The sequence below is a fragment of the Arvicola amphibius genome, chromosome 1, assembly GCF_903992535.2.
Source record: "Arvicola amphibius chromosome 1, mArvAmp1.2, whole genome shotgun sequence".
In the NCBI taxonomy this organism is placed as follows: Eukaryota; Metazoa; Chordata; class Mammalia; order Rodentia; family Cricetidae; genus Arvicola; species Arvicola amphibius.
The window spans coordinates 65,245,344-65,272,720 of record NC_052047.1 but is presented as its reverse complement, the minus strand read 5'-3'; the positions used below and the strand labels follow the sequence as shown (position 1 = coordinate 65,272,720).

The 27,377-nt window shown below is 47.3% G+C and overlaps 2 protein-coding genes across 6 annotated transcripts; both read right to left on the bottom strand.

Moving 5' to 3' along the window:
- Positions 1 to 70: 70 nt before the first annotated feature.
- Mfsd10 (major facilitator superfamily domain containing 10) lies at positions 71 to 3,818 on the bottom strand. 5 transcript variants are annotated; one of them, XM_038332852.1, is made up of 13 exons: positions 3,749 to 3,818; positions 3,210 to 3,402; positions 3,028 to 3,124; positions 2,658 to 2,761; positions 2,251 to 2,409; positions 2,009 to 2,170; positions 1,652 to 1,760; positions 1,298 to 1,409; positions 1,044 to 1,152; positions 860 to 950; positions 730 to 777; positions 568 to 657; positions 71 to 421 (listed from the first exon to the last, which is right to left on the bottom strand). In XM_038332852.1, exons 2-13 carry the CDS (start codon positions 3,381 to 3,383, stop codon positions 306 to 308), a joined length of 1,371 nt encoding a protein of 456 aa, XP_038188780.1. In that variant the 5' UTR covers positions 3,384 to 3,402; positions 3,749 to 3,818; the 3' UTR covers positions 71 to 305. The 5 variants fall into 5 exon arrangements, with proteins under 5 accessions (XP_038188780.1, XP_038188768.1, XP_038188799.1 ...); XM_038332840.1 differs by having other exon boundaries at positions 71 to 657; XM_038332871.1 differs by lacking the exon at positions 730 to 777.
- A 1,590-nt stretch (positions 3,819 to 5,408) lies between these two features.
- On the bottom strand, positions 5,409 to 27,307 carry Nop14 (NOP14 nucleolar protein). The gene is made up of 18 exons (XM_038310120.2): positions 26,993 to 27,307; positions 23,859 to 23,993; positions 22,862 to 23,003; positions 20,513 to 20,646; positions 19,952 to 20,086; positions 18,303 to 18,425; positions 17,676 to 17,807; positions 15,962 to 16,265; positions 14,975 to 15,105; positions 13,982 to 14,067; positions 12,603 to 12,738; positions 11,694 to 11,795; positions 10,328 to 10,481; positions 8,406 to 8,565; positions 7,955 to 8,099; positions 6,022 to 6,140; positions 5,724 to 5,879; positions 5,409 to 5,525 (listed from the first exon to the last, which is right to left on the bottom strand). The coding sequence occupies exons 1-18, from the start codon at positions 27,185 to 27,187 to the stop codon at positions 5,426 to 5,428; spliced, it is 2,589 nt and encodes an 862-aa protein (XP_038166048.1). The 5' UTR covers positions 27,188 to 27,307; the 3' UTR covers positions 5,409 to 5,425.
- Positions 27,308 to 27,377: the final 70 nt, after the last annotated feature.

Sequence of the window (27,377 nt, the reverse complement as noted above, 5' to 3'; positions counted from 1 at the left end):
AAAGTCACCTTAAAGTAATATTCCCCAAGACAGTATGAAAGTGTTAAATAGTAAGACAAGAAGAAAGGTATTTGGTACAAAATAGCTGCTTTATTGGTCATTCAAAAGGATGACAGATAAAAAACAGAAGCCTAAAGGGCTTTGGAGTAAACAGAGGGCAAGGCTGCCGGCTTCCTGCTGGGATGCCATACTGAGGGGGGGAGGGTGGTGAGCCTCCCTGGGCCTGGAGGAAGGAGTGGGCTAGGAGTGGAGAGTGGTTATGGCCAAGGTTCCGACTTGGCAGCCAAGGTGCTGCGGTAGCTCAGCTACTCCTCCTTGAAAGTCGGTGCTGGGTGCCTCAACGTCCGCAGGAGAAAGAAAGGGAGCAAAAAGAGCCCGGAGCACACAGTGAAGCAGACCTGGGCCCCAGCCAGCCAGTACACTGTGGAGAGATAGGTGCTCACCCAGGTTTTTCATAGCCCTGTTCCTGCCCATACCCCTCAGCTGCCAGAACTGAGCAGAGCAGGCAGCTGGGAATGGCTGCAGGAGGTTCACAGCAAGCCTTGAGAGCTATCCTGTACCACTTACCTGAGGCGGCCACCATAGGTCCCACTGCCCTACCTAGGGCGCCAAGGCTCCGCAGTATGCCCATGATTGTGCCTTTTTGCCCTGGAGAACCTGAGGGGAGAAGACTTGTCAGATGCCAGTTGGCCCTCTTACCCTTAGTAGCCTTTGGGGGAGGGTTCTCACCATAGCTGGAGACCATGGTGGACAAACCGGGCACCACGACAGCAGCAGCTGGTAGGCGAGTATTGGGAGGCACTGTCAGCCCAGGAGAGGCATGGGGATGTCCACACCAGCCCTGGCAGGGCCCACTCACCAAAAGAATAGAGCAGCAGTCCCAAGCCCAACATGGGCAGTGAATGAGCCCAGCCAATGAGGAGAAAGGCTGGTATCAACAGCAGCATTGCCTGGAGAAAACAGAAATCTCAGAACAAGTTCCACAGCCTGCCAGAGTCAAAAGCACCACATATCCCACACTGTAGAGGAAGTAAGTCCGTTACCCGCTTCACAGCTGCAACTTCCTTGCCAGGGCTGATCCGGCGGGCGTAGGTGCCCTGTATTGTGGCCATGGTGAGGCCGATGAAGAAAAACATCTTGCCCTGCTGCAGGCTAGGAGGTGGAGGGTGAGCACCCAGTCCCCTAGGCCACCAACTGCCTGGGGGATGGGCAAGGCCAGGATGCTGGTGGGTGTGCCAGAGGTTCCCTGGACCTGGGGTCTGAAAGCCTTGAAGGAGAACCTAAGGTGGGCACCTACCTGCTGAACTGGAAACGCTGGTGTGCAAGGAAGCTGAGTGTGTACTCCAGGCCCGAGAACAGGAAGAGGTAGAGGAAGTAGACAAGCCCCAATCGACGTAGGCTCTTGAGTCCTGTGAGTTAACACAGACCTTAGAGACCATAGGTTGAATTTTTTTTTTTTAAATAGACAGGGTTTCTCTGTAACAGTCCTAGCTGTCCTGGAACTAGCTCTTGTAGACCAGGCTGGCCTCAAACTCAAATGGATTCACCCGCCTCTGACTCCCGAGGGTTGGGATTAAAGGCATGTGCCACCACCACCGGGCTCATGCTGGGTAGTCAAAACCCTGAGCTCAGTAAGGGGCAGCCTTCTTACTGTCCTCAGCAGGTGGATCCTGACTGTGGGTGACAGCGGCAAAACGAAGCAGGGCCAGGGGGCTGAGCAGGTTGGCAGCAGCATGGAAGCCCAGGGTGACAGAGGGAGCCTGTGGGAGACAGGGAAGGCTGGCCAGGAGGCTGGGAGCACATGACCTGGCAGCCTAAGGACCAGGATGTTCCCCTCACACTGCAGGAAGCTGAACCTTTGAGGCCTTAGGGACAAAGATCCAGGGAACCCAGGAGGTGCTGCGATGCCAGCAGCTTGAGGGCAGGCCAATCTCCCTTGGCACTGGCACATACAGGAAATCCCCTCAGACCTACCGAAAGGAGCCCTCACCCCTGGACCTGGGCCTACCCGCTTCTCCTGGGGCAGTGTCTCTGGCAAGAAGCAGAAGATGAACAACATGTCGGAGACGGCAAAGAGTAAGCTGATCCAAGGCACCATTTCCACAGACAGGAATGCTCCGAGCATGGGGCCCACAGTGAAGGCCAGGGAGAAGGCTACCCCGATGACTGCCTAGGGCAAAGGTGACTTAAGCCGGGCACAGAGACCCAAGCCCAGACACAAATCCTTGTTCCCTGGGTCTGTTCACTCACCATGCCTTGACTGCGGGATGGAGGTGAGCCCAGGTCAGCGACGATGGCTGTGGAGAGGCTAACATTCCCCTTGCTGATGCCTCCTATCACCCGGGAAGCCAAGAACGCTGAAAAACTCCGAGAGGCAGCCCATACTGCATAGGAGATGGCCAAACCTGTCTGCCAGTGGGTAGAGGCCAAGTGTCAGGAGCGGTCACTTGAAGCCAGGAAAGACCCACAGTAAGGCAGGTAAACTCAGACCCAGGCCAGCTGTGTGTCCTCTATGCCTTCCTTAGTATATTTAGCTTGATGTATATTTAGTATATTTACCAGGGGTCACAGAAGGAATGAGTGCCTACTGTTGGCAGAGAAACCCACCCCAGCATTTTCTCCTCTCTGCCTGTGGATACCTGGATCCAGGGACTTACCAGGGACAGCAACATTACTGGGCGCCTCCCCAGGCAATCAGAAGCAGCTCCCGTGAGCGGTGCGGAGAAGAACTGAAGAAGGGAGAAGGCTGAGCCGATGAGACCTGAGAGACAGAGGTCACCATCACTGATGGCTTTATCCATGTGGATCAGCCCTAGAATGCAGAGCACACTGAGCCCCACACTCACAGGCCACCGACTGAAGCTCAGGTGGCCTCAATGAGAAAACATCTGCTTGTCAAAGGAGGCTCTGCAGGAAAGAAGGAAGCTGGCAAGAACCCAGGGAGGAGGGGAGGGCAGACCAAGAGCTCAGAAGGAGCTAGCTCTCCAAGAAAGGGTTATGGACCCCAGCTGGCATGCAGGGACATACCTCCGAATAGGACGCTGTTGTACCTCTTCTCTGCTGGCATCCCGATGGCTGTGGCAAACCAGTCTACCCCACGCTGCCAGGAGCCATAGAGGGGGTCCTGGGTGACAAGGAAAGTAACTCCAGCTAGGGTGAGTCTAGTAGCTGGGCAGGGGGAGCGATCCCGCCTTGGGGGAGGGGCTCACTTTTTCGCGGCCGTGGCTCTCCAGGAGCCCTGGCAGCAGAGGTAGCAACAGCGTGAAGGCCAGGAGATCCAGTAGTAGGCCAAGGAAGATCACGGTGACCACGCGGCGCTCGGACGCGGGGCGAGGCCGTATCGGCGGACGCGGCGTGCAGTCTGCACCTCCTTCCCATCCCATGGTGGAAGCTCCAACCCTGCTGGGGTGGGGAAGGTGTGGTGAAGACGCCGCAGGGTCGTAAGCCCCCGTTTACCTTCCTCTTGAAAAACTCGATTTCCAGGTTCTTGCCAGACATAACGGAAGTGCTTCTAAATGGGTCCTGGTACACCTGTTAAGGCTCGACTCCCTTACTCAGGGTAGCAGAAAGCTCAGAGCCTTAGCTATCAGGAGTCCCTGTTACGAGGAGGCGGGTAGCAGGGAGAAGACAGGAAACCCTGGATGGAGGTTGCGAGTGCCAAGAGCGCCTGTTCCACGCGCCACTTTGGTCTCTCCATGCGATACCTAAACCCTTGCCTCTTGCCCACCCATCTGGGACCTATGCACACCTGCCACAGCTGCTGATCGGGACCCACGGGTAGATGGACAGAGAAGCTCCCTGAATAGCGGCCACGCCCCGGAGGCTTCGGAGCAGGCACCTCCTCTTCCGGGAGGCCAGGCGGCGGGAACGGGCTTGGCCCTTCAGAAGCGTTAGAAAGCAAACAGTGAAGTTCTGGGGAGTTAATGTATTTAAAGACAGCTTATCTGCCCAGTTCTGTCTCTTTGGCGCTTATGTACTTTTCTTTTGAGTTAGGGTCTCATGTAGCCGCGGCTGACTCTGAATTCCTGATCTTCCTGCCTCCACCCAACTTACTCTAAACCGTGTTGGAGCTGGGCTTGGGTGGAGACAGGAAGACCAGGATTCAAGGTCACCCTCAACCAACTACAGTTTAAGAACAGCCAGAGCAGTGCACGTTAAGACCGTGTCTCCAAAACCCAAAACAAAGAACTAAACTTTCAGGCGGAGAAAACAAAGCAATGGCCCTCTAAAGATATTATCCTCTTGCTGTTCATGTTGGTTCTCTCTAAAGGACACACCAGAATGCACCCTTGGGTGATGGCCTCTTCTAGCTGTATTATGTTCCCCTTCTGATGACACAGGACAAGGTTGGGGGGGTTTGTGAACTTTTTGTTGGCATGTTCCGCCATCATAAGATTGGACAGTAAGTCCTCCACTAGACACCCGGTACCAGATTTGGCCCCGCTGTTTTTTTTTTTTTTTCCCCCGAGACAGGGTTTCTCTGCAGCTTTTTAGAGCCTGTCCTGGAGCTAGCTCTTGTAGACCAGGCTGGTCTTGAACTCACAGAGATCCGCCTGCCTCTGGAGTGCTGGGATTAGCGCCCAGCTGTTGGTTACTAGGGCAGAGCCCTGTGGCTAATTTAAAGAGGAAGAATGAATCCCTAAGACTGGATAGCAGCAGCAGGGTGCTAACCAGCCTAGCTGGTGGGGGTCAGGCCCCAGGCCATTCTAGATTCATGGCCTTGCAGCCTCTGTCCCTGAAGAATCCTCAGGGAAGTGATAAGGTGACTGCATTTAGGTCTATACAGCCTCTGCAAGTCAAGCTGCAGAGCCTCGGTCCCTCCAAGGCGGGTCTTCCAGCTCATTCTAGGCTCCATTCTGTGCTCCAGTGTTGTCTTTACCACATCCAAGTCAGATTCCTAATCAGCATCCTAGCTGTGGCACTAGGTCTCACCCCTCAGAATCACGTACTGTCATGTGTGAGATGACCTCAGAGGTAGGTGACTTGGTAAAAACATTATATGGCACACTCACCCAAACTGATAGCTTGTCAGTTTTACAGGACTGCACAAAAGGTCATCCTGGGCTGTGGCTGCCATCTAACAGTGAAGAACCTCGGCAGCACTTCCAGTTCTGAGCTCCCTCAGGCATCGAGGACTTTTGTTTTTGTTTTTGTTTTTCTTTGAGACATGGTTTCTCTTTGTAACATCTCCGGCTGTCCTAGAACTCACTTTGTAGACCGGGCTGGCCTCAAACTCACAGAGACCCATCTGTCTCTGCCTCCTGAGTGCTGGGATTTAAGGCCCACGCCACCACCACATGGCAATGGAGGCTGTTTTTTCAGGCGCTGAGGCGTGGCAGGGGAGATGGGATCAGACACTCCACAACATCCCTCCAAACCCTTCATCACGACACACAATGCACCCTTGCTACATTTACAAAATAATTTATTTTTTGAACTTTTTCCTCTTCAGAGCCTTCCATTCACCTTCTTGTGTGGCCAGGCTGTTAAAAAGCTGCTTTACCTTGCGCTTCCTTTCCGCATCCCTAAGAGAGAGAGAGAAGCAAATGTCACTTTGCAACAGTTTTCAGGATATCTGGCCTTTCTTCTGTCTGAACACCAACAGTTCAGAACCATACACATTTGACCAGTCACCATGCTTCCTGGTACTGAGAAAAACCAGTGGTCTACGAGTGTGGTGTCCAAACAGTGGTGCCCTAGTCCCGTACAGAGTCCTTCCTTACCTTTCCATGATTTCTGAGAGCTGCATCCTGGCCAGGAACTGATTGTCCTTTCGGATCTCCCGGACGGCGCCTTTAAATTCCCGCTTGTGTTTGTGGATTAGTCTTTTCCTTTCCTGCTCTTCCTTGGTGCTGCCTTGTTTCCGTCCAAACTCAAGCCTACAGTTAGAGTCAACGAGACAATGGAGGTGAGCCGAGCCTACCTCAGTACGGCCTCTCCCCATCACACGCTGTGAACAGATGCTCTACCCACTCCTAGCCCGTCCACGGTCCTGGTGTCCTCAGGGCACCCAACACTCACACTTTGACGAGCCGGGGGGTGAACAGCTTCAGTGGGACTGGCTTGCTCTTCTCACATATTAGCGGCCGACAGTGCTGCTTTTGGCTTTCAATTTCTGACAGTATGCTTCGAGACAGCTCCTGAGGAACACGGTAATAGCAGGTGCCGTGACACCATGAACAAGGTCCCACTTGTCACTGCTCGGTGCAGCTTGGCTGAATCACCATCTTCTACACAGGGAATCACATGCGATAATGATCCCTTAAAAACTGAGGTGGGCAAGCTGGGCAGTGGTGGTGCACGCCTTTAATCCCAGCACTCAGGAGGCAGAGGCAGGTGGATCTCTGAGTTCGAGGCCAGCCTGGTCTACAGAGTGAGCTTCAGGACAGGCTCTAAAGTTACACAGAAAAACCCTGTCTCGACAATCCCCCCCCCAAAAAAAAACCACCCCACATCTGAGGTGGGCTATTGAGCTAGTTCAGCTGATAGGGCCTCTTGCCACCAAGTTGGAGTTCAATCCCTGGAAACTCTAAATTCTGAAAGCATTGCCCTCTGTCCTCTGACTGCCATGCATGTGTTAGTGCATGAGCACACCCCCACCCCCAGGGAGAAAGCTGTAAATGTCCAGGGAGAAAGCTGTAAATGTGAGGGCTTATACTCAGAGATTAGCAGATGGCCTCTCTTGTCAGCCCGATTCTGACTAAAGTACACAGGACTACCTTCCCGGCCTAGGTGACCTGCAGTGTGTGGAGGCAGCGGCCAGAGCAGCACGAGGGTTTCAGGCAGAACAGGACTTCTCCCAGACAGCTAAGGCACGTCTCTCTCAGGCCCTGGCTTAAAGGAAGCTTATAGAAGCCAGCTCACTGGTGTTGGTCTTGTCCCTTTCCCTCACACTGATGTGTCCTAGAACCCAATTTGCTTGCATTCCTCTACTCACTGCATACTCTTGGCCCATCTGGATGTCACTTGAGAACCCAGGAACTAAAAATCCCACAATCCCAAAAGGCTAGGCCAAATCTGTAGGACCAGAGATCCCTTTAAATAGAAAGCACAAGCCACAGTCATGTCCACAGTGAAACAGTTTGAGGAGGGACCAGTAACTCAGTATAGTCAAAGGACGGCTTGCTGCAGACGTGGAGAGCTTGGCCTGTCTTCAAGTGCACACGTGCCAGTGGCAAGAGATGAGGGTATAATGTGCACAGGAATCATCAGCACAATCAGCACAATGGACAAACAACACACACACACACACTGGGCAGTGGCCAGGGAAGGCCTGGCAAGAGTGGCGGGGAGTCAGACAGCTGAGAACTCCAGGCAGGAAAGAGCAAAGGTGAATGTCACCAAAACTGAGGAAAACGCCCGTGAGAAGTCAGGAGTGCAGGCGGTAGGCAGCACAAGGCAAGGCCACCCTGGTGTGCACGGTAGCCTGAGCGTCTGTCTGTATTGTGAATGGAGATACCACTGAGGTAGGCTATGGAAGTGATACCATGGCTTTTGCTCTGAGGAACCTGGGCTGGCATGTGGATGACTAATGACTTGGAGGGGAAGGATGGAGGCAGGGATCAGTCAGGAGCCAAGAGGCATAAGATGGTGAGGTAGGACAGGGTAGGGGACACACAGATGAGGTAGGACAGGGTGGGGGACAGTCTGAGCAGTGAGTGGAAGATCTACTGACCTCTAGATGTGTCATGGCATCAAAAAAAAAGCCTTGTCTAGACACATGGGCGTTCCAAGTAAGTACGTCCCTCAGAGCTTCTTGTCACTACAGGGTGAAGGGGCCACCCTCAGAAACTGTGGGGTGAGGTGCTTTGGATGGCCTGGAACCGGAATGGGGTTTCCATGTGTGCTCATGATTTTGCGGATGGCTCTGGCAGAGACATGCTTCCCAGTGATGACTTTTAAGCTGTGACTTCTGTGACAAAAACATAGCACTAAGCTGGTGGGGCAAACTCACCTGAAGGTCGCGGGGGAGGCCACAGTCCACAAGGTGCTCGGCCAGGGCTCGGTGGGGCCCTATGATGGCATGGAAGGACGGCAACGCATTGTACATGAGCACACAGTGCTTTAGCAGGGCCAGACATGAGGCCAGGCAGGACAGTCTGCAGGGCAAAGGACAACGAAAGGGACCAAGCTCATCATGATGGGTCAACAATGGTGGCAAAATGAAAACTCTCACCCACAGCTTAGGAAGCCTAAGTGGCGTCACACCAGCAGAAAGGCTAATGGCGCACTACGGTAGTCAAGACAATACTGTTGGCCTGGAGAGGAAGGAGGCGCAAGAAATGTAACGATATCTTTAAAAAGGGAGTTAGCTTCAGTTCCCAATCAAGTCAGTATACTTTGAAAATAATACTATATATAGTAGGCCATTTACTCCAAGCTCTCCCTGGGGTATCCACACATACCTTCTATGATTGGCTTCAGTTGCTGTCACGGTGCTCAGTCTACTTGCCCAGTGCAAGGAAAGGCTTCCCCTTTGCCACGTGGCCATATCCGCTTTGTCTGAGACCACGAGCAATTCCGAATTCTTCCCAAGTGCTCTAAAAGGGTGCACCAGAGTGGAACCTGAAACCCAAGCATGACAGGTCAGAAAGGACCTGGATATTACTGGCTTAGAGGGCGTACTTTGTAATAGCTCGGCCTTTAAAAGGTGTTTCTTCACCAAGAGACAACTCTTTTCTGCCAAGTCTTGCTACATACCAGTGAAGCCAATTGAACAGGGCAAATAAGCCTAGAAAGGTTACCTGTGGGGGAAGCTCCAGAGGGGATGCGTGAGACAACATACCCAACTCAACTCGGAAGCCTGTGAGCAAGACTTCCTATGGCCTTCTCAGGTTACACATTCGCATTTAGGCCATGGCCTAGACAGGTGACAGCCTTGTTCTCAGAAGGAGGTCAGGCAAAAACAGCATCCTTACAGATAAAAAAAAACCCAGAAAGCAAAAATTGGATGCCAAAACCAAAACAGAATGAGGAGCAGCAGCAATGCTGGAGAGCGGTAGGGGAGCTCACCAGGGCTGGAGCAGAGAGAGGGATGGACAATGGACAAGACGGACACCCGCAAAGACCCAGACATGCACATCGCCAATGCTAGAGGCACAGGAACACGTTGGCAGAGTTCGGGCACAGTAAAATGGAGGTGGCTGGGTACATGAGGGACAAGTAGATGGTCACCTTGTTCCAACCCCATCCAGGCCAAGGGACCACCTTCTGACTCCACTACAGTGCCCGCACTCTCTACTGCAGCACTCCTTACAGGGAACTACTACATCTATGACAGGTCATGCTGGACGGCTTGTTCCCAGCCCAAGCTTGATACCCAGGAGCAGGCACTGTTTGGAAAGCTCTGTGCAGGAACATCACGTGACAGGAGCCACAAAGGATGGCCACTGGAAGGGTGAACTGAATGACTGACTGGGCCTCACTTCAGACTAGGGCACCTGCCTGCTGGGACACTTAGTAGCACCACAGCACCCTGTCTCAAGCTATGTCTTGTTTCAGCCTTAGGCCCCTTGAGGAATGCACTTGGGGCACCATGGAAGCTCCCTGAAGGAGCTGAAAGGAGAGCAGGAACCAGAGAAAGAAATCAGTTAAGATCAACAGACGTGGAACTCTCCAGTACTCTGGCTCCCACTAGCTCTCCTTCCTAGAGACTCAGCTTATAGATAATATACTGAGCGGTGCTGGCCATAAATACAGTAAAAAAGAGAGCTGGGTGTGGAGGTGCATGCCTGCTGTCTCAGCTACCTGGGAGGCTGAGGCAGGAATCATTTGAGCCTAGAGATCTGAGACCAGCCTAGGAAACAGACTGTTTTTGTTTGTTTGTTTTCAACACAGGGCTTCTTTGGGTAGCTCTGGAAGTTCCTAGAACTCACTCTAGACCAGGTCTATAACTGGCCTTGAACTCAAGAGATCTGCCTACCTCTATCTCCTGAGTGCTGGGACTGGGACTAAAGACATATGCCCCCACATCTGGCTGAGACTGTATATTAAAAATCAAAAGGGGGGAAATCAAAAGGGGGAAGGGGCTCAATCGCTATTACCCCTCTTTCCTAAAAAAGTGAAAAGAGGAAATTAGATTAATTTTGACAAAGTATTTAGTTCCAAATACTTAAAACTTGCTGAAATACTTCCCAGGGCTTTGGTGTTGCCCTGGAGAGGTGAGTGACCAAGTGTGAAGCTGGTGGGCCCCATGTGTGGGCTGTGCACACACGGAAAGAGAAAGACAGTTGATGCCAGGTTCGAGGACTTCAGAGAGCTTTTTCAATGCTCTCTCAACTTTCCAGAATGAGTATGTTAAAAACAAAAACTCCATAAATCAACTCACCTTGACTCTTAGTGTTTGGAATTGCTATGTAAAGAATCCCAAGAAGAAAATTCAAAAGCTCAGGGATGAACCTCCGAGACAGGGACACATACTCCAGGAATACGCAGCACACAAATAGGCCTTTTATCACATCTTGTAGAGAGAGGACCGGACACTAGGAAGGAACCCACAGGGACAGTTACTACTCTGGAACCATGTTTGGAATACTGCACTGGGCAGACAAGCACCCCACTGAGCACCACAAGAAGTCCTGTACCCAATAAAGAGGCTGATTACGAAGGCTACCTGAACATGGGCCATGGTAAGCAATGTGTCAGTGCAGGAAAAGGAACAGCCTGAATAGAGTCCACATGGGATGTATAAGGCCCCACCAAACTTGGCTTGTTTTGGAGTCACAAAACAATATGATCTTTTGCTGCTGATTCAAACCTTCTATCCCATCCCATCTGGAATAGCTCATGTAGGCAGCTCTGGGCGTGGGACAATGCTGCTGTCTGACGTTGGAACTCTTTATCCCCATTGGTTCTCACAAGCCCTTTAAGATGAACAATTTTATGCCAAATCCTAATAGGTCAAACTTAGGTTTTGTTATTACAGAATAGGCTGTTTATACTGTTCAAGCTAGTCTTGTGTAGAAGGAGCTGCGGGCTGCATTCCTGCACGGCTCCCGCACAGCTAGCTCTACACCCTAAATAATCACACGGAAACTGCATTCATCTAAGTACTGCCTGGCCCACTATTCCCAGCCTCCCACTGGCCAACTCTCACATTCTGCTTCAACCCACATTTAGTAATCTGTGTAGCACCATGAGGTGGTGGCCCACCAGGAAAGATCCCAACCTGCGTCTGTCTCGGGTCGGAGAATCATGGTGACTGCCTGAGGCGTCTGCCTGGCTCTGCTTTCTTTCTCCCACAATTCTATTCTGTCTACTCTGCCTACCTAATTTTCTGTCCTATATTAACGGGCCAAGGCAGTTTCTTTATTAACCAATGAAAGTGGCACATAGGCCGGGCGGTGGTGGCGCACGCCTTTAATCCCAGCACTCGGGAGGCAGAGGCAGGCGGATCTCTGTGAGTTCGAGACCAGCCTGGTCTACAAGAGCTAGTTCCAGGACAGGCTCCAAAGCTACAGAGAAACCCTGTCTCGAAAAAACCAAAAAAAAAAAAAAAAAAAAAAAAAAAGAAAGTGGCACATAGACAGATGACCCTCCTCCATCAGTCTTGAACCGCGAGATTCGTGTGACCCTCCTGCCACTTGTAACCGGGGCCACAGGCTGTATCACTGTGGCTGTAGAAGCACACTTTTGTTTAATATAGTCCTGAAATGTGGGGCTGACCCCAGCAACCTTTGGAAGAAGGGACCCACCTTAGTAAGCATCTGGCTCATGCACATCAGGGCAGGGGTCACAACTGGATGCCAGAAATCAGAGGTTGGAAATAAAAGCCCGGTGATTTTCAAATAAATAAGCTGGAAAGGAAGTGTTCCGGTACAGATTAAAGGGAAAGTGACGTTAAAGAAAGGTCCCATAGCGGAACTTATCCTGAAAGTCCCGGTGAGGTGCAACAGGCACTGACAAGCTACGAGACCTCACTCTAGGGCAGGGCCTCGCTCACCACCTCCCGGGACACACCAGACTCCTGTGCTTCCCGACACACAGCTGGGCTCACGTGGAATGTCCATAAGGATGGGGCTGTTCTGAGCTTGGCAGGGTCTTCAACCCTCACCTCTAGCCTGCAGAACTGGCGCTTCAGGCTACCAAAGCTGGGGATAGTGCTTGACTGCTGGACACCAAGTGATGTCCTGCATCTGCTTGGAAGGAGACAGCCATGCCTCGGCATCCAATACCTGACCTGTAGTTCAACTCCAAGCGCATGTGAAAGGAGGAACAGCAAAAGGCACCAAGAAAACCTCCAGTGCACAGAGCTCTGACAATCTGATCCGTGCTAACTCAGAAACCAGCAGAACTCACTTCCTTCAGGTCTGGCAGGGACTCTCATTACTGAAGAATGACTAGAATCCTACCCTAGTTTGGGGCAGGGGAAGGAGAGCATCCTGAAACACATCCTGAAAGATACCTGGTCTAGTTAGGTGTTTAGCCACACTCATGGGTAATCTGGGGTGCATAGGCCCACCGGCTGGACATCTGACTACGGGACAGCCAACCTCTCAAAGCCGCAAATGGCACCCAATGCCAGCCATTCTGTGTGGTGATAAAATAAACTTGATTTCCGGCAGCTGAGAAGAAATGATCTGATGAACCTTGTCTCTGCTTACCACATCCAACCCTGGAAACAGTGCTCGGCCTTTGGTCTCAATCATTTCTTCCATCTCATGCATGGCATCTCGGAGAACAAATTTGATGGAGTCACTTGCAGATTTGGGAAACATCTGGCAAAGATTATATAACTGCCTATTAAACAAAACATAATAGAGATGACTTCAGAGAACAAAAGCAAAAAAACCCAAACAGCAAATCTCAAAACTATTTTCCTCTGCAGTCGCTTGCTGACTATGCAAGGAAGAGAGGGAAGCCTGCAGATGAATACACAGTTCTGTTTTGTGGGTGCTGGGTACCGAACCCCATTTCATGCACTGCAGGCAGTACTCCACTGCCGAACTGTGAGCCCAGCCTGATTAATCCACGTTTCTTACTACAATGGCTGACCTTTCTGGTGGTCCAGGTGTTATTTCAAGTAGCATTTTATGGTAATATATACCCATTTCCTGAAACCTTGGTCACAGCGTTTGAGCGGTGGCGGCAGGAGCATGTGAAGAGCTCTGGCTGTTTACAGTGTCCATGCTGTCAGGACATGAGTGTCGGCCACAGCACTTCACGTCCTATGTTCTCCTCACAAACACCACCAGAGCATCCTTCTGTACACAGCACTTCACGTCCTATGTTCTCCTCACAAACACCACCAGAGCATCCTTCTGTACAGGACCTATGTTCTCCTCACAAACACCACCAGAGCATCCTTCTGTACAGGCAGCTGACACAGGAGGAAGTAGCTCGAGAGTGGCCCCTACAGGTGTAGATTCTCACTGACCCCACATCCAGTACACAGCTCCTGACAGAGATGTCTGTTCCTTCTCTTCTTCCGGCCAACGCACAGGGAAGGAGCAGGAAACCAGCATAGGCGTCAGTTTGTGGTAGAGGCCAGAACCCTCTACAGCTACTCCCGTGCAGGATAAGTGGACGTGCTTCCCCAGCAGGCACCCTCAGACTCAAGCAAAGCACTTCCTGTGTGATTCCAGGGAGGCAAGGACTGGTGGGGTGGCAAAGGGTCCCTCCAGCATGCTCCCAAATACTCTGAACCCACCCAGAGCTTGAGGTCCAGTGGCAAATGAACACACAGATGAGTACCAATGCTATAAGCTGAAGGGCTCACTAGCTTTCTTTTGGAGTTAACTTGTTGGTAACTTAAGATTATCTCATCCCTGCAGTGGTAGTAGAATGTGTCAGAGGGGAAGTCATGGCAGTGGGTATGTGCTGCGAGCCTATATATAGCTCTGGAAACAAGTCACCTGCCTGCTAAGGTCACACTAACATTTGACTGTCACAATGATGCCAAAATGTTTAGTGTAACATTAGACAAGAGAAAAACTGTTCAATTTAGCCCCATATTCCTCTTAATTTAAACATTTTTACTTACACAACCAACTTATCAATGGTCTTGAGGTCTGGTGCACTCTCTGTAGCCAAATCTCCTACGTATTGCAAAAGGAAGCCAAACAATTTCTGCAGGAACATGGATTGGGAGATTACTCAGTACCAAATACCAAATGCTAAGCCATAGCCTACAAGTCCCAGAACATTTGCCACAGCTTTCAACTCCTGGAATACCTCATGCTGGCCAGAGCCCATTGGGAGAATAAACAAAGTGCAAGCAAAAATACTGCTAGAAATTGCTGGACATAGATGAGGAAGTAAAGCTAAGGGTCACGCACATTCTTTATGGAATGTCAAAGAGTGCATAATTAATTAAAACCAAACAAGGAGCTAGCCATGGTAGCACACGGCCTATTATCTCAGCACACTGAAGCCAAGACAGACACAAAGTCTGAAGCCATCCTGGGTCACAAAGTACCAGACCCTGTCTCAGAAAACAAAGCAAAGCCGAGTGTGGTGGCTTGCACTTACAATCCCAGCACTTGGGGAGGCAGAGGCAGGTGGATCTCTGAGAGTTTAAGGCCAGCCTAGTCTACATAATGAGTTTCAGGACATCCAGCAATATATAATGAGACCCCGCCTCAAAAACAAAATGGGAGAAGCAAGAACAACCACATGAATGAGGAAAGCTGCAGCCTTGCACTGTCTAGATAAGGACGTGATAATCACCCCCAGGAATGGGGGCAGTACAGTAACTCATTTTTCCAGTCTTGGCCACTTGGTGGCTGTGAATCTAAGTTTCCTAACACGTGAAAGGAGGGTAACAGGGCTGCTGTGAGGCAGAGAGGTACTTGATGTATGGGAGGCTTTCTCCTCCTCTTTAAGCGCTTCCCAGTGTTACCACAGTGATATCAAACAGGAGGCAGGTGCTGAACAGACACCAAGACACGGTACTGTGTACCTCCAAGTAAGTTTAACAGCCATAGAAACAGGATCGTGCTAATGTCCCAACACCCACAACTGTATCCCAGCGTACTTCTAACTTTGCTTTGTTTCCGACTGCAAGACTTGGATGGTTGCATTTCTGAATTCTCTCTACCACTAAAAGCTGTTCTTCCATTGATCTTCCTGATAATAAAGACCTCAGCTCTTCATAGGATTCAGGAGCTATCAAAAACACAAAACATATTTCACAGTTAACTTTCAAACTGAACAACAACCCACAAGTCTACATACACGGTGTAGGCATGACTACTTCCACTTAACAAAAATGTTATTTAACCGAAGTTTTATATAAAGTGTTTGTCTAACCTCATCCACATATACTCTTAGCCAAGAAGTCTGACATGACTTAAATGGCCTATATTTGACTATCATGTACCCAAGGACAGCCCCAAAGAGAAGATGACCCTGACTTTCATCAAGCAGGAATCGGCCTGAAACCCCACAAACCGTAAGGCATCTCTGTGGCAGTGCTGGTTTCAGTACAGACACGCCAGAAAGATTTTCAGTATAGAAAATCCATTCCCTGAGACTCATACACCAAGTCTGGTCCATGGAAGCCAGGTTTACACATCAGTTATCTTTTCTAGAAGTAACCTTCAGTCAAAGAACAAGTCAGGGTTGCTTTCTATAACTGGAGAGTTTTCTTCTATGAACCAGATCAAACACTATATTTGGTAGAAGGTATTTGTTGTGGCCAAAGCAGTGCAGGTGTAAAGCCATTGTACAGATGGTTCAGGAATCCCATCCTGCTGCAGAAAGGTGCCTCTTCATCTGTGTGCAGTCATGGAACCAATGTCAAATTGATGCTAATATGGGGACCCACAGATACCAGGAATGACAACTCGTCCACACTGTAAAGACATTGCACATGGGAGCGTGACCTTGCACTCACAGTCACATCTCCAAGCAGGGAGACCAAGTACATACTGCGGCCCATTATTTGGAAAAGAAAACCCAACAAAGGTGGGGATTGAATCCCAGCCCTACAAACAGAACAGAGAAACAACCGTGTACCTACCTGCAAAGACATAAGGCAGCTCAGTCCCAGCAGCCCTTTGAGCTTTCTGATCATCTCTTGGCAGTTTTTCCCCAGGAGTCGGATGCTGCTCTTCCTCTGGCTTCTCGTTTTCCTCCTCGCTCTCTATATTAGACTCCAGGTCTGAGTGGCTATCTGAGCCATCGCTTTCCTCTGTGTCCTCCCTGCTCCCATCTTCACCCTCCTCTTCATCGCTCTCATCTTCGTCCTCATCCCGGTCATTCACTTGGTCACCTGCTTCCTTGCTTTGCTCTTCCTGGACATCTTCAATGTTCATCTTCCCATCCTAGGAGAAGATCATGGTGACAACAGTCACACCAAAACACCATGTCTATGTGGCATTACTTTCTTATCTCCATGGGCCCCTTGCTCACTTCTCTGAGGTACCCTAAGCCATAGGAAATGAAGCTCTTCCACAGTGCTTTGGTCTGGGAGCTTGATGCTCAGTGTGGTTCTGTGAGAGGCAAGGGAACCACTGAGAGACGAAGCCTGGAGGGAGGTCTTTAAGTCAGGAGGTGCTGCTCTCAGGAGGAATTAGCAAGGTTTTTACTGCCAGTTCTTGGAAATTGTTAAGGAACATGCCTGGACCTTTCTCCTCGACTTATTGCATGGCCACATGGCCACTTTCTCTTGCATGCATTTCCATTACTAAGGCCTTTGCCAGGGCTGAACAAAAGGCGACAACAAGTCCTTAAACTTCTATTAGAGTATTCCAGCCTCCCAGAGAACCCTGCAGCTGGGATGCTGGGGAAAGTTTAGCTTCTGCCACAGAGCTCAAGGGAGTGAAATGTTGACGGTATCCAGTTCCTGTGAGGGTTTAACAATATTCTACCACTGGTTTGGGGCTGAAGAATAGAGAAGATAACAGTAGCTTTGGGGTGGGACCTGCTCATGTAAGTGTTTTTATGTTTTTGTTGATTTTTTTTGGGGGGGGACTTTTTTAAACACCCAGTTTTACAAGTCAGACCCTTCTCAAAACAGTAGGCCCACCTACTTCCCTGCCCTAAGCCCTAGCTAATACAGCATTAAAACATTCATACTTTATAAATGTTATGAATTAAAATCTACACCACTAACAAAGATATAACATAGTGGCAGAGTGTATGCCTAACATATACAAGGCCTTCTAATAGATACTCAATATATATTCAGCCTACAGCAAGCACAGTAAATAAATGGCAACTAGGAACTAATTATTTCACTCATGGTGGCACGTTCCTCTAGTCCCAGTCCTGGAAGGCAGAACTGTGAGTCCCAGCCTAGTTTGGGCTATACGCCAAGCTCACACCTCAAAAACAAACAAACAAACAAACAAATAAATATCTAGTTAAAACACAATAACAACAGTTATTATTATTATTATTATGCAGAACTTGACCATGGGTTACCTCTGTCAATAGTATACTGAATTAAAAAAAGATCATCAGTTTAAATACATTAAAAATGCTAGGCGTATGGCACCAAATGAAAAACAGTAAGTCTAGTCTGTGTGGTTCTGTCCCGGCTCCCTCTCCGGACGGAAGGACAACACCATTGTTATCATCTTCTCTATAAAGCTTGGCACCTGCCATGGCATAAATATACTAAGAAAACGTGATAGAAATTGTTTAAAAAGTTTTTCAATTTTCCAGCTATAATGGACCCCTTGAATAGACCATGTGGTTTTTAAATTAAAAAGGGGGAACACACTACTTACTTTGTAAGAAAGCAAACGCCTATCATCTTTATCGAGTATAAAGCCATCGTTTAAATCGTCTGCTGACATATGCTTTGGTTTCTTTTTATTTTCATCTTCATCTTTTCCAAGCATTCTTCGAAGTCTTTCAGCCTGAGGCAGTAAAGAAAGAGAAATCATACTCTTTGCTGTATACATAGATTCATCAAATAGATACATAGATTCATCAGATCTAACTAGAAACACTCAGGGTACAGAAGAGGTTGCTGACACAGCGTGTTAAAACAGCCAGCTGAAGAGTATTTTTCTATTTCATTTGTTTAAACCCAATAAAGCTAAAACACCGAATGTCCAAGTAACAGTTTAGAAGGCAAAGTGCTCACTCACCGGTCAGCAGTTGTTTGTGGGAGAGGTGTTACCAAGAAAGACCTTGTATACTGTTTGTATTTTATTTCATATTGTTACTTTTATAAATAAAAAAGACATTTATGTCTGTACTAATGTAAAATTCAACACAGCACATTTCTGCCCATTTTCAAGATAAAGCAGAAAAACTTATGAAAGAGTCAGCACTTAGGCCTTACACGAGGGAGCTGAGTCTCTTGGGTGTCCAGCTGGGCGGTCCCCTCAGTTATAAGCCACCCGTACCTCCAATTTCCTGAGCCGCTCTTGCTCTTCCTTTGCCAATTCCTCTTCCGTTTTCATCCTGTTAGAGGGCTGCGCCTTCATTTCAAAGCCCAGCTCACGAACCATCAGGTCATATGCATCTGGCTAAGGTAAAATAAGAATTTTTCATGATATTTTACAAAAAGTAAAGAATATTCCATTAGTGACTAGACAGCAATATATAAGGAAGGGGACAAACCATGCCTAAGTCTTGTCTTCTCCACAGAAAACTGCTCTGGGGGCTGGAGAGATGGCTGAGTAATTAAGAACACTTGCTTCTTGCAGAGAACGAGAGTTAGGTCTTTGGCACCCATGTTCCACAGCTCCAGCAGATGCCACCCACTGCTGGCCTCCACAAGCACCCATAAGCACGTACACATTATCCCCCACTCCAATAAATACACAAAAGCAGGGTGTTCTAACTGGCCCTAAACAGGTAGACATGTGGGTTACATGGACATTTTAATCCCAGCACTTGGGAGGCAAAAAATTATTCTCAAAACATATCAGCTGCTGGGTATAATGGTCACTTGAGAGGAAGTGGAAGCTGAATCAGGAGGACAAAGTCACTCTTGCAGAGTTCAAAGCCAGGTCTATCCTACATGAAAACCTATCAAAAAAATAAATAAAAAAAAGAACTAACCCTCAAACAAACTCACTCCACCCAAACCTATCTATCTTTAATAAAAATAAATACCACTCAGCTGAGTATTAAACCCGTAACATGGGAAATTATATCAGTAACAACAAATATAAGGCTGGCTCAAACAGATACATACACGCCATGCTGCAATATAATCTGGTGAAGTCCTATTTCTTTGGTAGAAACTCACTACTATACAAATGGACCATTTTTCAACAGTTTAGGGGAAATGTAAAAAGCAACACTGTCAAGAAGAAAAGAAATTAAGCAAATGTGTATTAAACATATTACACATGAATATAAGGATGTGCAACATAAGTACCACTTTCCCATGTTTCTACCCTAAGGTACTTCCCACCCAAGAAACCTAGAGTTGACTCAACATAGAGAAAGAGGTAACTTTGGGTCACTTACACCCTATATAACTAATGCAATGAACTGAAAGCTGGGCACAGTGCCACACGCTTTATTCCCAATAGGAAGAAGAGGCAGGAAGAGCTCTATGAAATTGAGGCAAGCCTGTCTGCAGAGAGGGTCTGTCTAGGCCAGCCAGGCTGCATGGAGAGACTCTGTCTCAAAAACACAAAACAAAACAAACAAAACAAACGGAAAAAAAAAAAAAGAAACTTTTGACTAAAAACAAGGCCAGCAAAATGGCTCAGTAGGCCCAGGTTTGCATACATATTAAAACCTGCCCTAGCCGGGCGGTGGTGGCACACGCCTTTAATCCCAGCACTCGGGAGGCAGAGGCAGGCGGATCTCTGTGAGTTCGAGACCAGCCTGGTCTACAAGAGCTAGTTCCAGGACAGGCTCCAAAGCCACAGAGAAACCCTGTCTCGAAAAAACAAAAAAAAACCAAAAAAAACAAAAAAAACCAAAAAAAAAAACAAAAAAAAACCTGCCCTAACAGGAAAGAGCCAGAGATGCTGAAATGTCAAGTCAATAGACATTAAGTTTAGTGTTGCTTCTTGTGAAGGGTGCTGCCCACCTGGGGTTTTTCCTTTTTCTCTTTGTTTTCTGACTTCTGAGGTTTACGTGACAGGAGAGTCTGGATTTCTTTCCAGTCTTGGTCTAGCTTCTCTGTGAGCTCCAGGGCATCTTCTCGTTGAGCCTGTCTTTCCCTCTGGGGAGGGAGGGGGGACAGACAGCAAACACATATCATACACCATTATTATTAGACTTCCACGAGTGACCTGGTATCAAGGCTAAGAACACACAATGACCCATTTAATACCAAATGCATCAACATGGAATAAGGCAGCAAAAGCCAGTGTCTTAAATGTAAATCTCTAAAGTAACTTCCTGCAACTATGTATTCAGATGCTCTGAGCAGTACACTGCAAGTTTAATAATCAGTACTGTTTTGCGAATACTAAAGCCAACAAAAACCATCAGAAGTATATCCTTAATGAGATCTAGAATATTCCTTTTCAAAATGAGTGGTCCTATATTAAATTCAGATAAAAATTAAATATAACTGATAAATGTACATGGGAAGAAGATCTGATGTATTTTGGAGCTGTCCACATTAAGAACATTAGCAGCCCACCTTCTCTTGCTTTGACTTCGCAATGAGCTCTTCAATCAGTTCTTTCCGTGACTTTGGCTTATCTCCATCCTCACCTTCCTTCTGAGATGCATTCTTGTGAATCCCACCACCAAAGTGGGAAGCAGTGAGCTCAGCTGGAAACAAATAGCAGAAGATATTAGAAAGCCCAGGTTCTAACTTTAACAATTTTGGGGTAGAACTGTCAGTATTTCTCCAGAGGTACTTTTAAACACAATTATTTTAAGATGTGATGTGTGTGGGCACTGTGTGCCCAGGCAATCGTGGAGACTTCAGAGGACAGTGCCAGCTCTCTCATTCTACCTTTATGTGGGTCTTGGGGATCAAACTCAGGTTCTCAGGCTTGTGTTGTTAGCCCTTGCCTAGAATAACTTTGAAATTCTCACAAATGGCATAAAGTCACGGGCACAATGACACTTAAAGAAATGCTGCTTCAAGGACACTGAGACTTATCAGATTACCAACTAGCCACAATCCAAGGAAACAATATGCAGCCTTTATTTTTATCTGTTCTCACAAATACCAACATATCCAAAACAACAACAACAACAACAAAAAACACAGGAATCAGAGTCTTGGAGGGGGAAGAGTCCAGGAGCAACACATGGCAGGCATCCCTGCCTCCTCCTACACAACGGCCCAGAGTTAACACTGAGAGCAAGAACCATTAAGGCTCCTCATCGCCAGCTTATTCTGTCACAAAAGAAGATAAATACTGCAGGAGCCATCAAATGTGGAAGAGAAAGAATTTAAAAAACAACGAAACAAAAACCAGTTTCTCAGATGTAAACTGATTCACCTAGAACAGAAAATGAATGTTTAGAATCTTTTTCCAGCTTAGGCCTTATCCAGCAGCTCCCTAGAATGCCAAGCCATTATCCAGACCTGCAGGCTTTTGGTCCATGTTCCTGTCATGCCCTTGACTGATGGAGGATGGTCATCTGTCTATGTGTTACTTTCATTGGTTAATAAAGAAACTGCCTTCGCCCTTTAATAGGACAGAAAATTAGGTAGGCGGAGTAGACAGAACAGAATTGTGGAAGAAAGAAAGGAAGTCAGGCAGACACTTCAGGCAGTCGCCATGCCTCTGCTCTCTGAGTCGGACGCAGGTTAAGATCTTTCCTGGTAAGCCACCACCTCGTGGTGCTATACAGACTACTAAATATGGGTTAGTCAAGATGTAAAAATTAGCCAATAAGAGGCTAAAACTAATGGGCCAAGCAGTGTTTAAATGAATACAGTTTCCGTGTAATTATTTCGGGTGTAAAGCTAGCCAGGTGGCGGGACGCAGCTCTGCCATTCCTTCTACACTTGGCCCTGAGCCAATCATACTTCCTGTGTGAGCTGCCATTTAGCGAAATCAAATTCTACATTTGCTCCCTGCCGACATGGTTACTGGTAATAGTACAGTGGTGAAAAGAAAACATCATTTCAAAAACAAGTTCTCAAACCACGGTCAAGTACCTCTGGGTACTGAGAAGGAATGTCCACTACTTGCTCAGAACTACTCAGAACAACTCCCACCCCATCCCTCGATCACTCCATCCTATACCGTCTTAGCTACTCAGGGGTGGCACAAGAGAGTCTACCCTCCCCCCTCACTTCCCCATAAGTTTTTCTTACTTTATCAGATCATCATCCCTTTATTGCTTCCATGATAAAACAAAACACAACTTTATTCCACTCTTTCCACTTTTTGGTCTTACAGTAAAGTCTCCTGAGTTGGCTCTGCTCCATCTTCAGGCTCCCTGTCTTCAGGCAATGCTCTAGCTCTCCTGTGGAGTCTTACTGACTCACAGGCCAGCTCTTACTCTCCTTCACCATCAGTAGTGCATGTACACCACAAAGTTGTCTCCCCAACCCATGCCATCTCTTTTCTATGTGTCCTTGCTCCTTTGGTGACCTTGTTGGCTTCTGGTTCCTATCTCTCCAGCTGCCCGTGGGTGTGTCATTGTTGAGTTCCCCAAATCTGTCTCACAGCTCTCCCATTTCAGTGAATGGACAATCCAGTTTCCCCAGTGGATCAGGCCAAGACCGTTATAGTCCCCTCATTCGCTAGCAATCCTGCCAGGACGTCCTATGGGACAGTGGAATGCTGTGACACAGAAGTCTCAGTGGTTATCCTTGCCCAAACCAAGCTTCCCTGGAGCCCGTCAAGGCACCGATCACACACCACCCTAAAGTTCTGAAACAAACAAAACAAAGAAGAAAAGCAAAAACCATGTGGGGTTCATCAAGAGGTTAAAATACCATTTTCTGGAGAAAGTCCAATACGGAATACATTGTCCCTTGCTCCAAACCATGAGGTTTCTGTGTGGCACCTCCACTTACCAGACAGTGTTCCTCGTTCTTCAGTGTCACTGTCACTATCCACGATGTCATTATGCTTTTCGATGTCAGCCAAAGACTGGCCATAATGAGTCAATTCCTCATCTTCATTCAGATTGTAGATATTTTTTTTCTCATGATGTCGCTTGGCAAAAAGAGGTTATAATCAGTTACCTAAAATTATTACATTTATTTCCTAGAAAATTATTTTCCTCTATATGTGAAATATGACAGCACAAATGAGTCTGAAGATTATTCGGAATCATCTACCAGATGATTGAAATATAAGCAGGACTTGTAGAGAAAACTCTTATGAGTCAATGGACTGGGCCAAGCTACTGCTAAGTCACTCCCATCAGCAATGGTCCTCCACTCACTTGTTCGCCATCCAACAAAGCTGAAGGCAGGACCTGGCTAACAACTCCAGCACCTGTTACTGCTCACTGTTTGCTCTGGTTAAGATATTCATCTACTCATTAGCTAGTATCTTTAGAAGTGCCTTCCTCTCTGTCTACCCGAGACATCCCCTGTGCTTGGCAGGCAAACAACTCAGAGGTGTAAATGAACAAGAAGAAATGTTGTGGGATATTTGTTGTGTGAAGATATATTACTGTGCTTGGTTTAGTAAAGAGCCAAATGTCCAGTAACTAGGCAGGAGATATAGAAGGGAATTCTGGGCAGAGAGAGAGGAAGTAGGAGATGAATCTAGGCACACACCATATGACAATATGACATGGAGGGAGTCAAACATACAGAATGAAAGCTAAAAAAAACACAAGGCAAAATGTAGATTAATATAAATGTGTTAATTTAAGTTATAAGAGCTAGTGGGACAAGCCTAAGCTAAGGCTGAGCTTTTATAACTAATAAGAAGCCTCTGTATTGTTATTTGTGACCTGATGGCTGACAACGAAGCTTGCTATAGAAAAACACCCTTTTCCTTGGCTTGCCTTGTATAAAAATTTAGAGCAAAGACACCCCGCCCCCATTTTTTCCGTACCTGTTGCTCCAGGGCAAACCTCTTCATCATCTTTTCCTCTGGACTTATGTTGCTATTATACTCCCCAAAGCGTTTATCTGTAAAAACATTGGACTTGTTCCTTTCTTTGTACTCCTTTAGCAAAGTCTGTGTTCGCTGAAAAACAGATCATACATAAATAATTCTCACACAAAGCTCCTATAGTATTCACTGAAGAGGCCACCAGAAGGGGCTGTGAAGTTGAGAGCTATACAGTATGATATCGAGGTTGTTAACATGTTTTCATCAATGACAGGCCTTCCCTAGTGGGGATAGAATTTTGAGAAGAGATTTTTTGAGAAAAGTGTAAGTCAGTTTCCACTAGATGGTGATGAGATAACCATTCTCCTCTTTGGAATCTCCTTGTCAGTGCTGAAAGTTGTAGAAGCTGTGTTACAATCTGGGAATATTTACCTCAGGCATGATTCACGTGGAAAAGTATGCAGATCTCTTCCACAGAGAGGAGGGAGCTTACTTCCCACTGAACATATCCCAGAAAATATATAGTTATGCTTTCATGTGTGGAACTATATTGTAAGTGAGTTTATCAAGTGGCAGCACAGTTCACTCTTTACCCCTTAAAAATACCATTTATTTTGATATTCTAAGCACAGAACAACTAATAGCAAGTAGCCGAAATCTGGGTAACCTTCTAATAGGATAAACACATTCAGTATTATTCAGTCCTGAGGTTGAATGCCCTAAAGCAAGGCAAGGATGGACGGAAGCAAGGAATGGCAATGGCCTCAAGAGACATGAGATGCTATAATAGCAACGTTCATTCAGTGAAGAGATTCTTTTTTAATACAAACAAGCAAGCAAACAAACAAATAAACCTAGCCTCAATAGCCCTTGCTGGCCTGGGATTCCCTCTGTGGTCAAGGATGGTCTCGAACTTCTGATTCTCCGTTTCCTTTTCTGGAGTGCTAGGATTTCAGCATGTACCTCTATACCAAACTTGGCAGAAATTTTTACATTTGCTAATAGATTGTCATTTGAGAGCATTTATACACCAACCAATGCCGAAAGCAGTACCAGTGTAGAATCATCAAATAACAAAAGGCCAATTCAGTGGTTTAATAAATCCACAAATAATAAGGTATCTTTTAGACACTCGAAATTTCTAATTTAGATTAATTTCTAAACAGAGCTGAGTGTTTTTGCATATTTTTTGGGGCATGGAGAAGTTAGTAAAGATGGAGGAGCAATGTCTCACCCAGACGCAGTCATTAACTGTGGGGCTGGGCTCCAGTCAGTAGGAGATCGCGCACCTGTCTTCCCTTCACAAAGGCTGGGTAGGTTCAAAGTATGAACAAAATCCTACCAAACTGGCAAACTCTTCATCTCTCCATCCCAAGTAGCTATATTAGTAAGAGGAAGTAGTCACTTTCTTCAGACAATGCCTGAGAGGATTGTATGCTTGAGTAAGAGATTATTTTGGACAGACAAGCAGAGTAATTGCTTCAGTATGTGATGCTGGGAGAGCAGCTTGGACACGGATCTTAACCCTAACTTGTTTGACTGTTCTTTGTCTTAACCTCTTCAGGTATATTTGGTGGTAGTGGCCGGGCGGTGATGGTGCACGCCTTTAATCCCAGCACTTGGGAGGCAGAGGCAGGCCTGTGAGTTCGAGGCCAACCTGGGCTACAAGAGCTAGTTCCGGGACAGTCTCCAAAAAAAGCTACAGAAGAAACCTTGTCTCGAAAAACCAAAAAAAAAAAAAAAAAAAGATATTTCATTCAGTTTAAAGTGTGCATGTGAAATGCATCCTTTACAACAAAGTACAGATTAGGAGCTGTGAAGGGCAAAGGCCAAGTCTGATTTATCTCCCCTACAACTATTACCAACAATTCTAACCCATTAATTTTTCTCAAAGTAACCATAAATTGTTTTTGGTTTTAAGTTTATTTATTTATTGAGATTCAACTGGAAATTTCGGGTCTCACTATGTGGTCCTTGCTAGTCTGCAACTCACTACAGAGATGTAGATCAGGTTGGCCTTGAACTCAAGAGATCCAGCTGCCTCTGCTTCCCCAGAGTTTAAAAGCATGCCCCACAACAGGCGGCCACAAATTTCTTTTTATTTAACTATCGATTGATTGACTGATTGATTTTTCTCTGGAGTCTGTTCTGGTACTGGCTCTGCAGCCCAGGCTGGTCTCGAACTCACAAGGATCTGCCTGCCTCTGCCTCCCAAAGATTAAAGGCGTGCACCACCACTGCCCAACTACAAATTCCTTTTTAAAAGCCCAAGGAACACCAACAGTTACATACAGAAAGCCATTTGTTGAACTGAATCCGGAAGGAAGGTACAAAATATGCCTGAGATGGGGCCATAAGAACAAGGATGGAAGTTATGAGGTTATCCATAAAAGGTACCATTTTAAAAGTTACTTCCCAAGGGACAAGCTCATGTAATGCAGAGGAAGGACATTTTTCATACATTCAAAGAGCATAGGTTGCATACTGGCATGATCAAAGCCTAAAGCACAGGTCAGCTCTGAGCTCAGTGATTAACTATGCCTAAGCCTTAGGCCCTGAGGCGTCAAGGAAGAGTCAAAAAGAACCTGGAAAATCCCAAAGAAGAGTTTTCAAAGTGCATTCGAACCCAAAGAAAGCAGAGGCAATGCTATGCAAGTCATGATCTCCGAGCTACTTTAAGGCCAACTTGACACAAAGTATAATCTCTAAAAAAAAGGAAACTTCAGTTGAGAAAATGCTTCCATAAGATCTGGCTGCAAACAAGCCTAAAGAGCTTTTTCTTAACTAGTGATTGCCAGGAGAGAGCCCAGCCCACTGTGGGTGGGGCCACCCCTGGGCTGGTGGTCCTGTGTTCTATAAGCAGGCAGAGCAAGTCATGGAGAATAAGCCAGTAAGCAGCAACCATCCATGGCTCCTACATCAGTGCTTGCCTCCAGGTTCCTGCCCTGTTTGAGTTCCTGCTTTGAATTCCCTCAATGAAGGACTACGGTACAGAGGTGTAAGTCAAATAAACCCCCCTTTCCCCAAGTTGGTCATGGTGCTTCATCACAGCAATAGTAACCCTTACTAAGGCAGTCTCCAAGAAGTACCTAACTAGCCACTGGGAAAACCAGATCCTTGCAGCGTCCACTTACCTTCCGAATGGCTCGGGCGCGGGATACTCCGGGTAGCCCCACATCGTGGCGCGTCTTCCTGCCGAGGATCTGGAACTTCTGCCTGTTGACTTTCACTTCAAACGGGTTTGGGTTAGTCTTCGCCGGTCCTCCGAACGCCCCTGCGGACGCTTTGTGAACCTGCCTCCGCGCCCCAGCCCGCTTCGCCTTCCCCATGACATTCACTCTGCCCCACTTTGGAAAACTGTGTCCACAAATCCTTAAAACCGCAGCAGGTAGCCTCCAGAAACGTGCGCTGAGGCTGCAAAACCACGCCCAGCCTCGTCTCGCAATAACTGCGTCAGCTCCCGGTACCTCGCGAGAAGTAACACAAGTCTTGTAAGACACCGCACAGTAGCTTTATTAG

Excerpts from the sequence above, each read along its gene's own strand:
- Mfsd10 (XM_038332840.1), bottom strand. The coding sequence starts at position 3,383 with ATGGGATGGGAAGGAGGTGCAGACTGCACGCCGCGTCCGCCGATACGG. Across the intron at positions 951-1,043 it reads AAGTTGCAGCTGTGAAGCGG|GCAATGCTGCTGTTGATACC; the intron begins GTAACGGACTTA and ends TGTTTTCTCCAG. Across the intron at positions 658-729 it reads CACCATGGTCTCCAGCTATG|GTTCTCCAGGGCAAAAAGGC; the intron begins GTGAGAACCCTC and ends TTCTCCCCTCAG.
- Nop14 (XM_038310120.2), bottom strand. The coding sequence starts at position 27,187 with ATGGGGAAGGCGAAGCGGGCTGGGGCGCGGAGGCAGGTTCACAAAGCG. Across the intron at positions 20,087-20,512 it reads CGAAGTCAAAGCAAGAGAAG|AGGGAAAGACAGGCTCAACG; the intron begins GTGGGCTGCTAA and ends CTCCCTCCCCAG. Across the intron at positions 8,566-10,327 it reads TCCAAACACTAAGAGTCAAG|GTTCCACTCTGGTGCACCCT; the intron begins GTGAGTTGATTT and ends CTTGGGTTTCAG.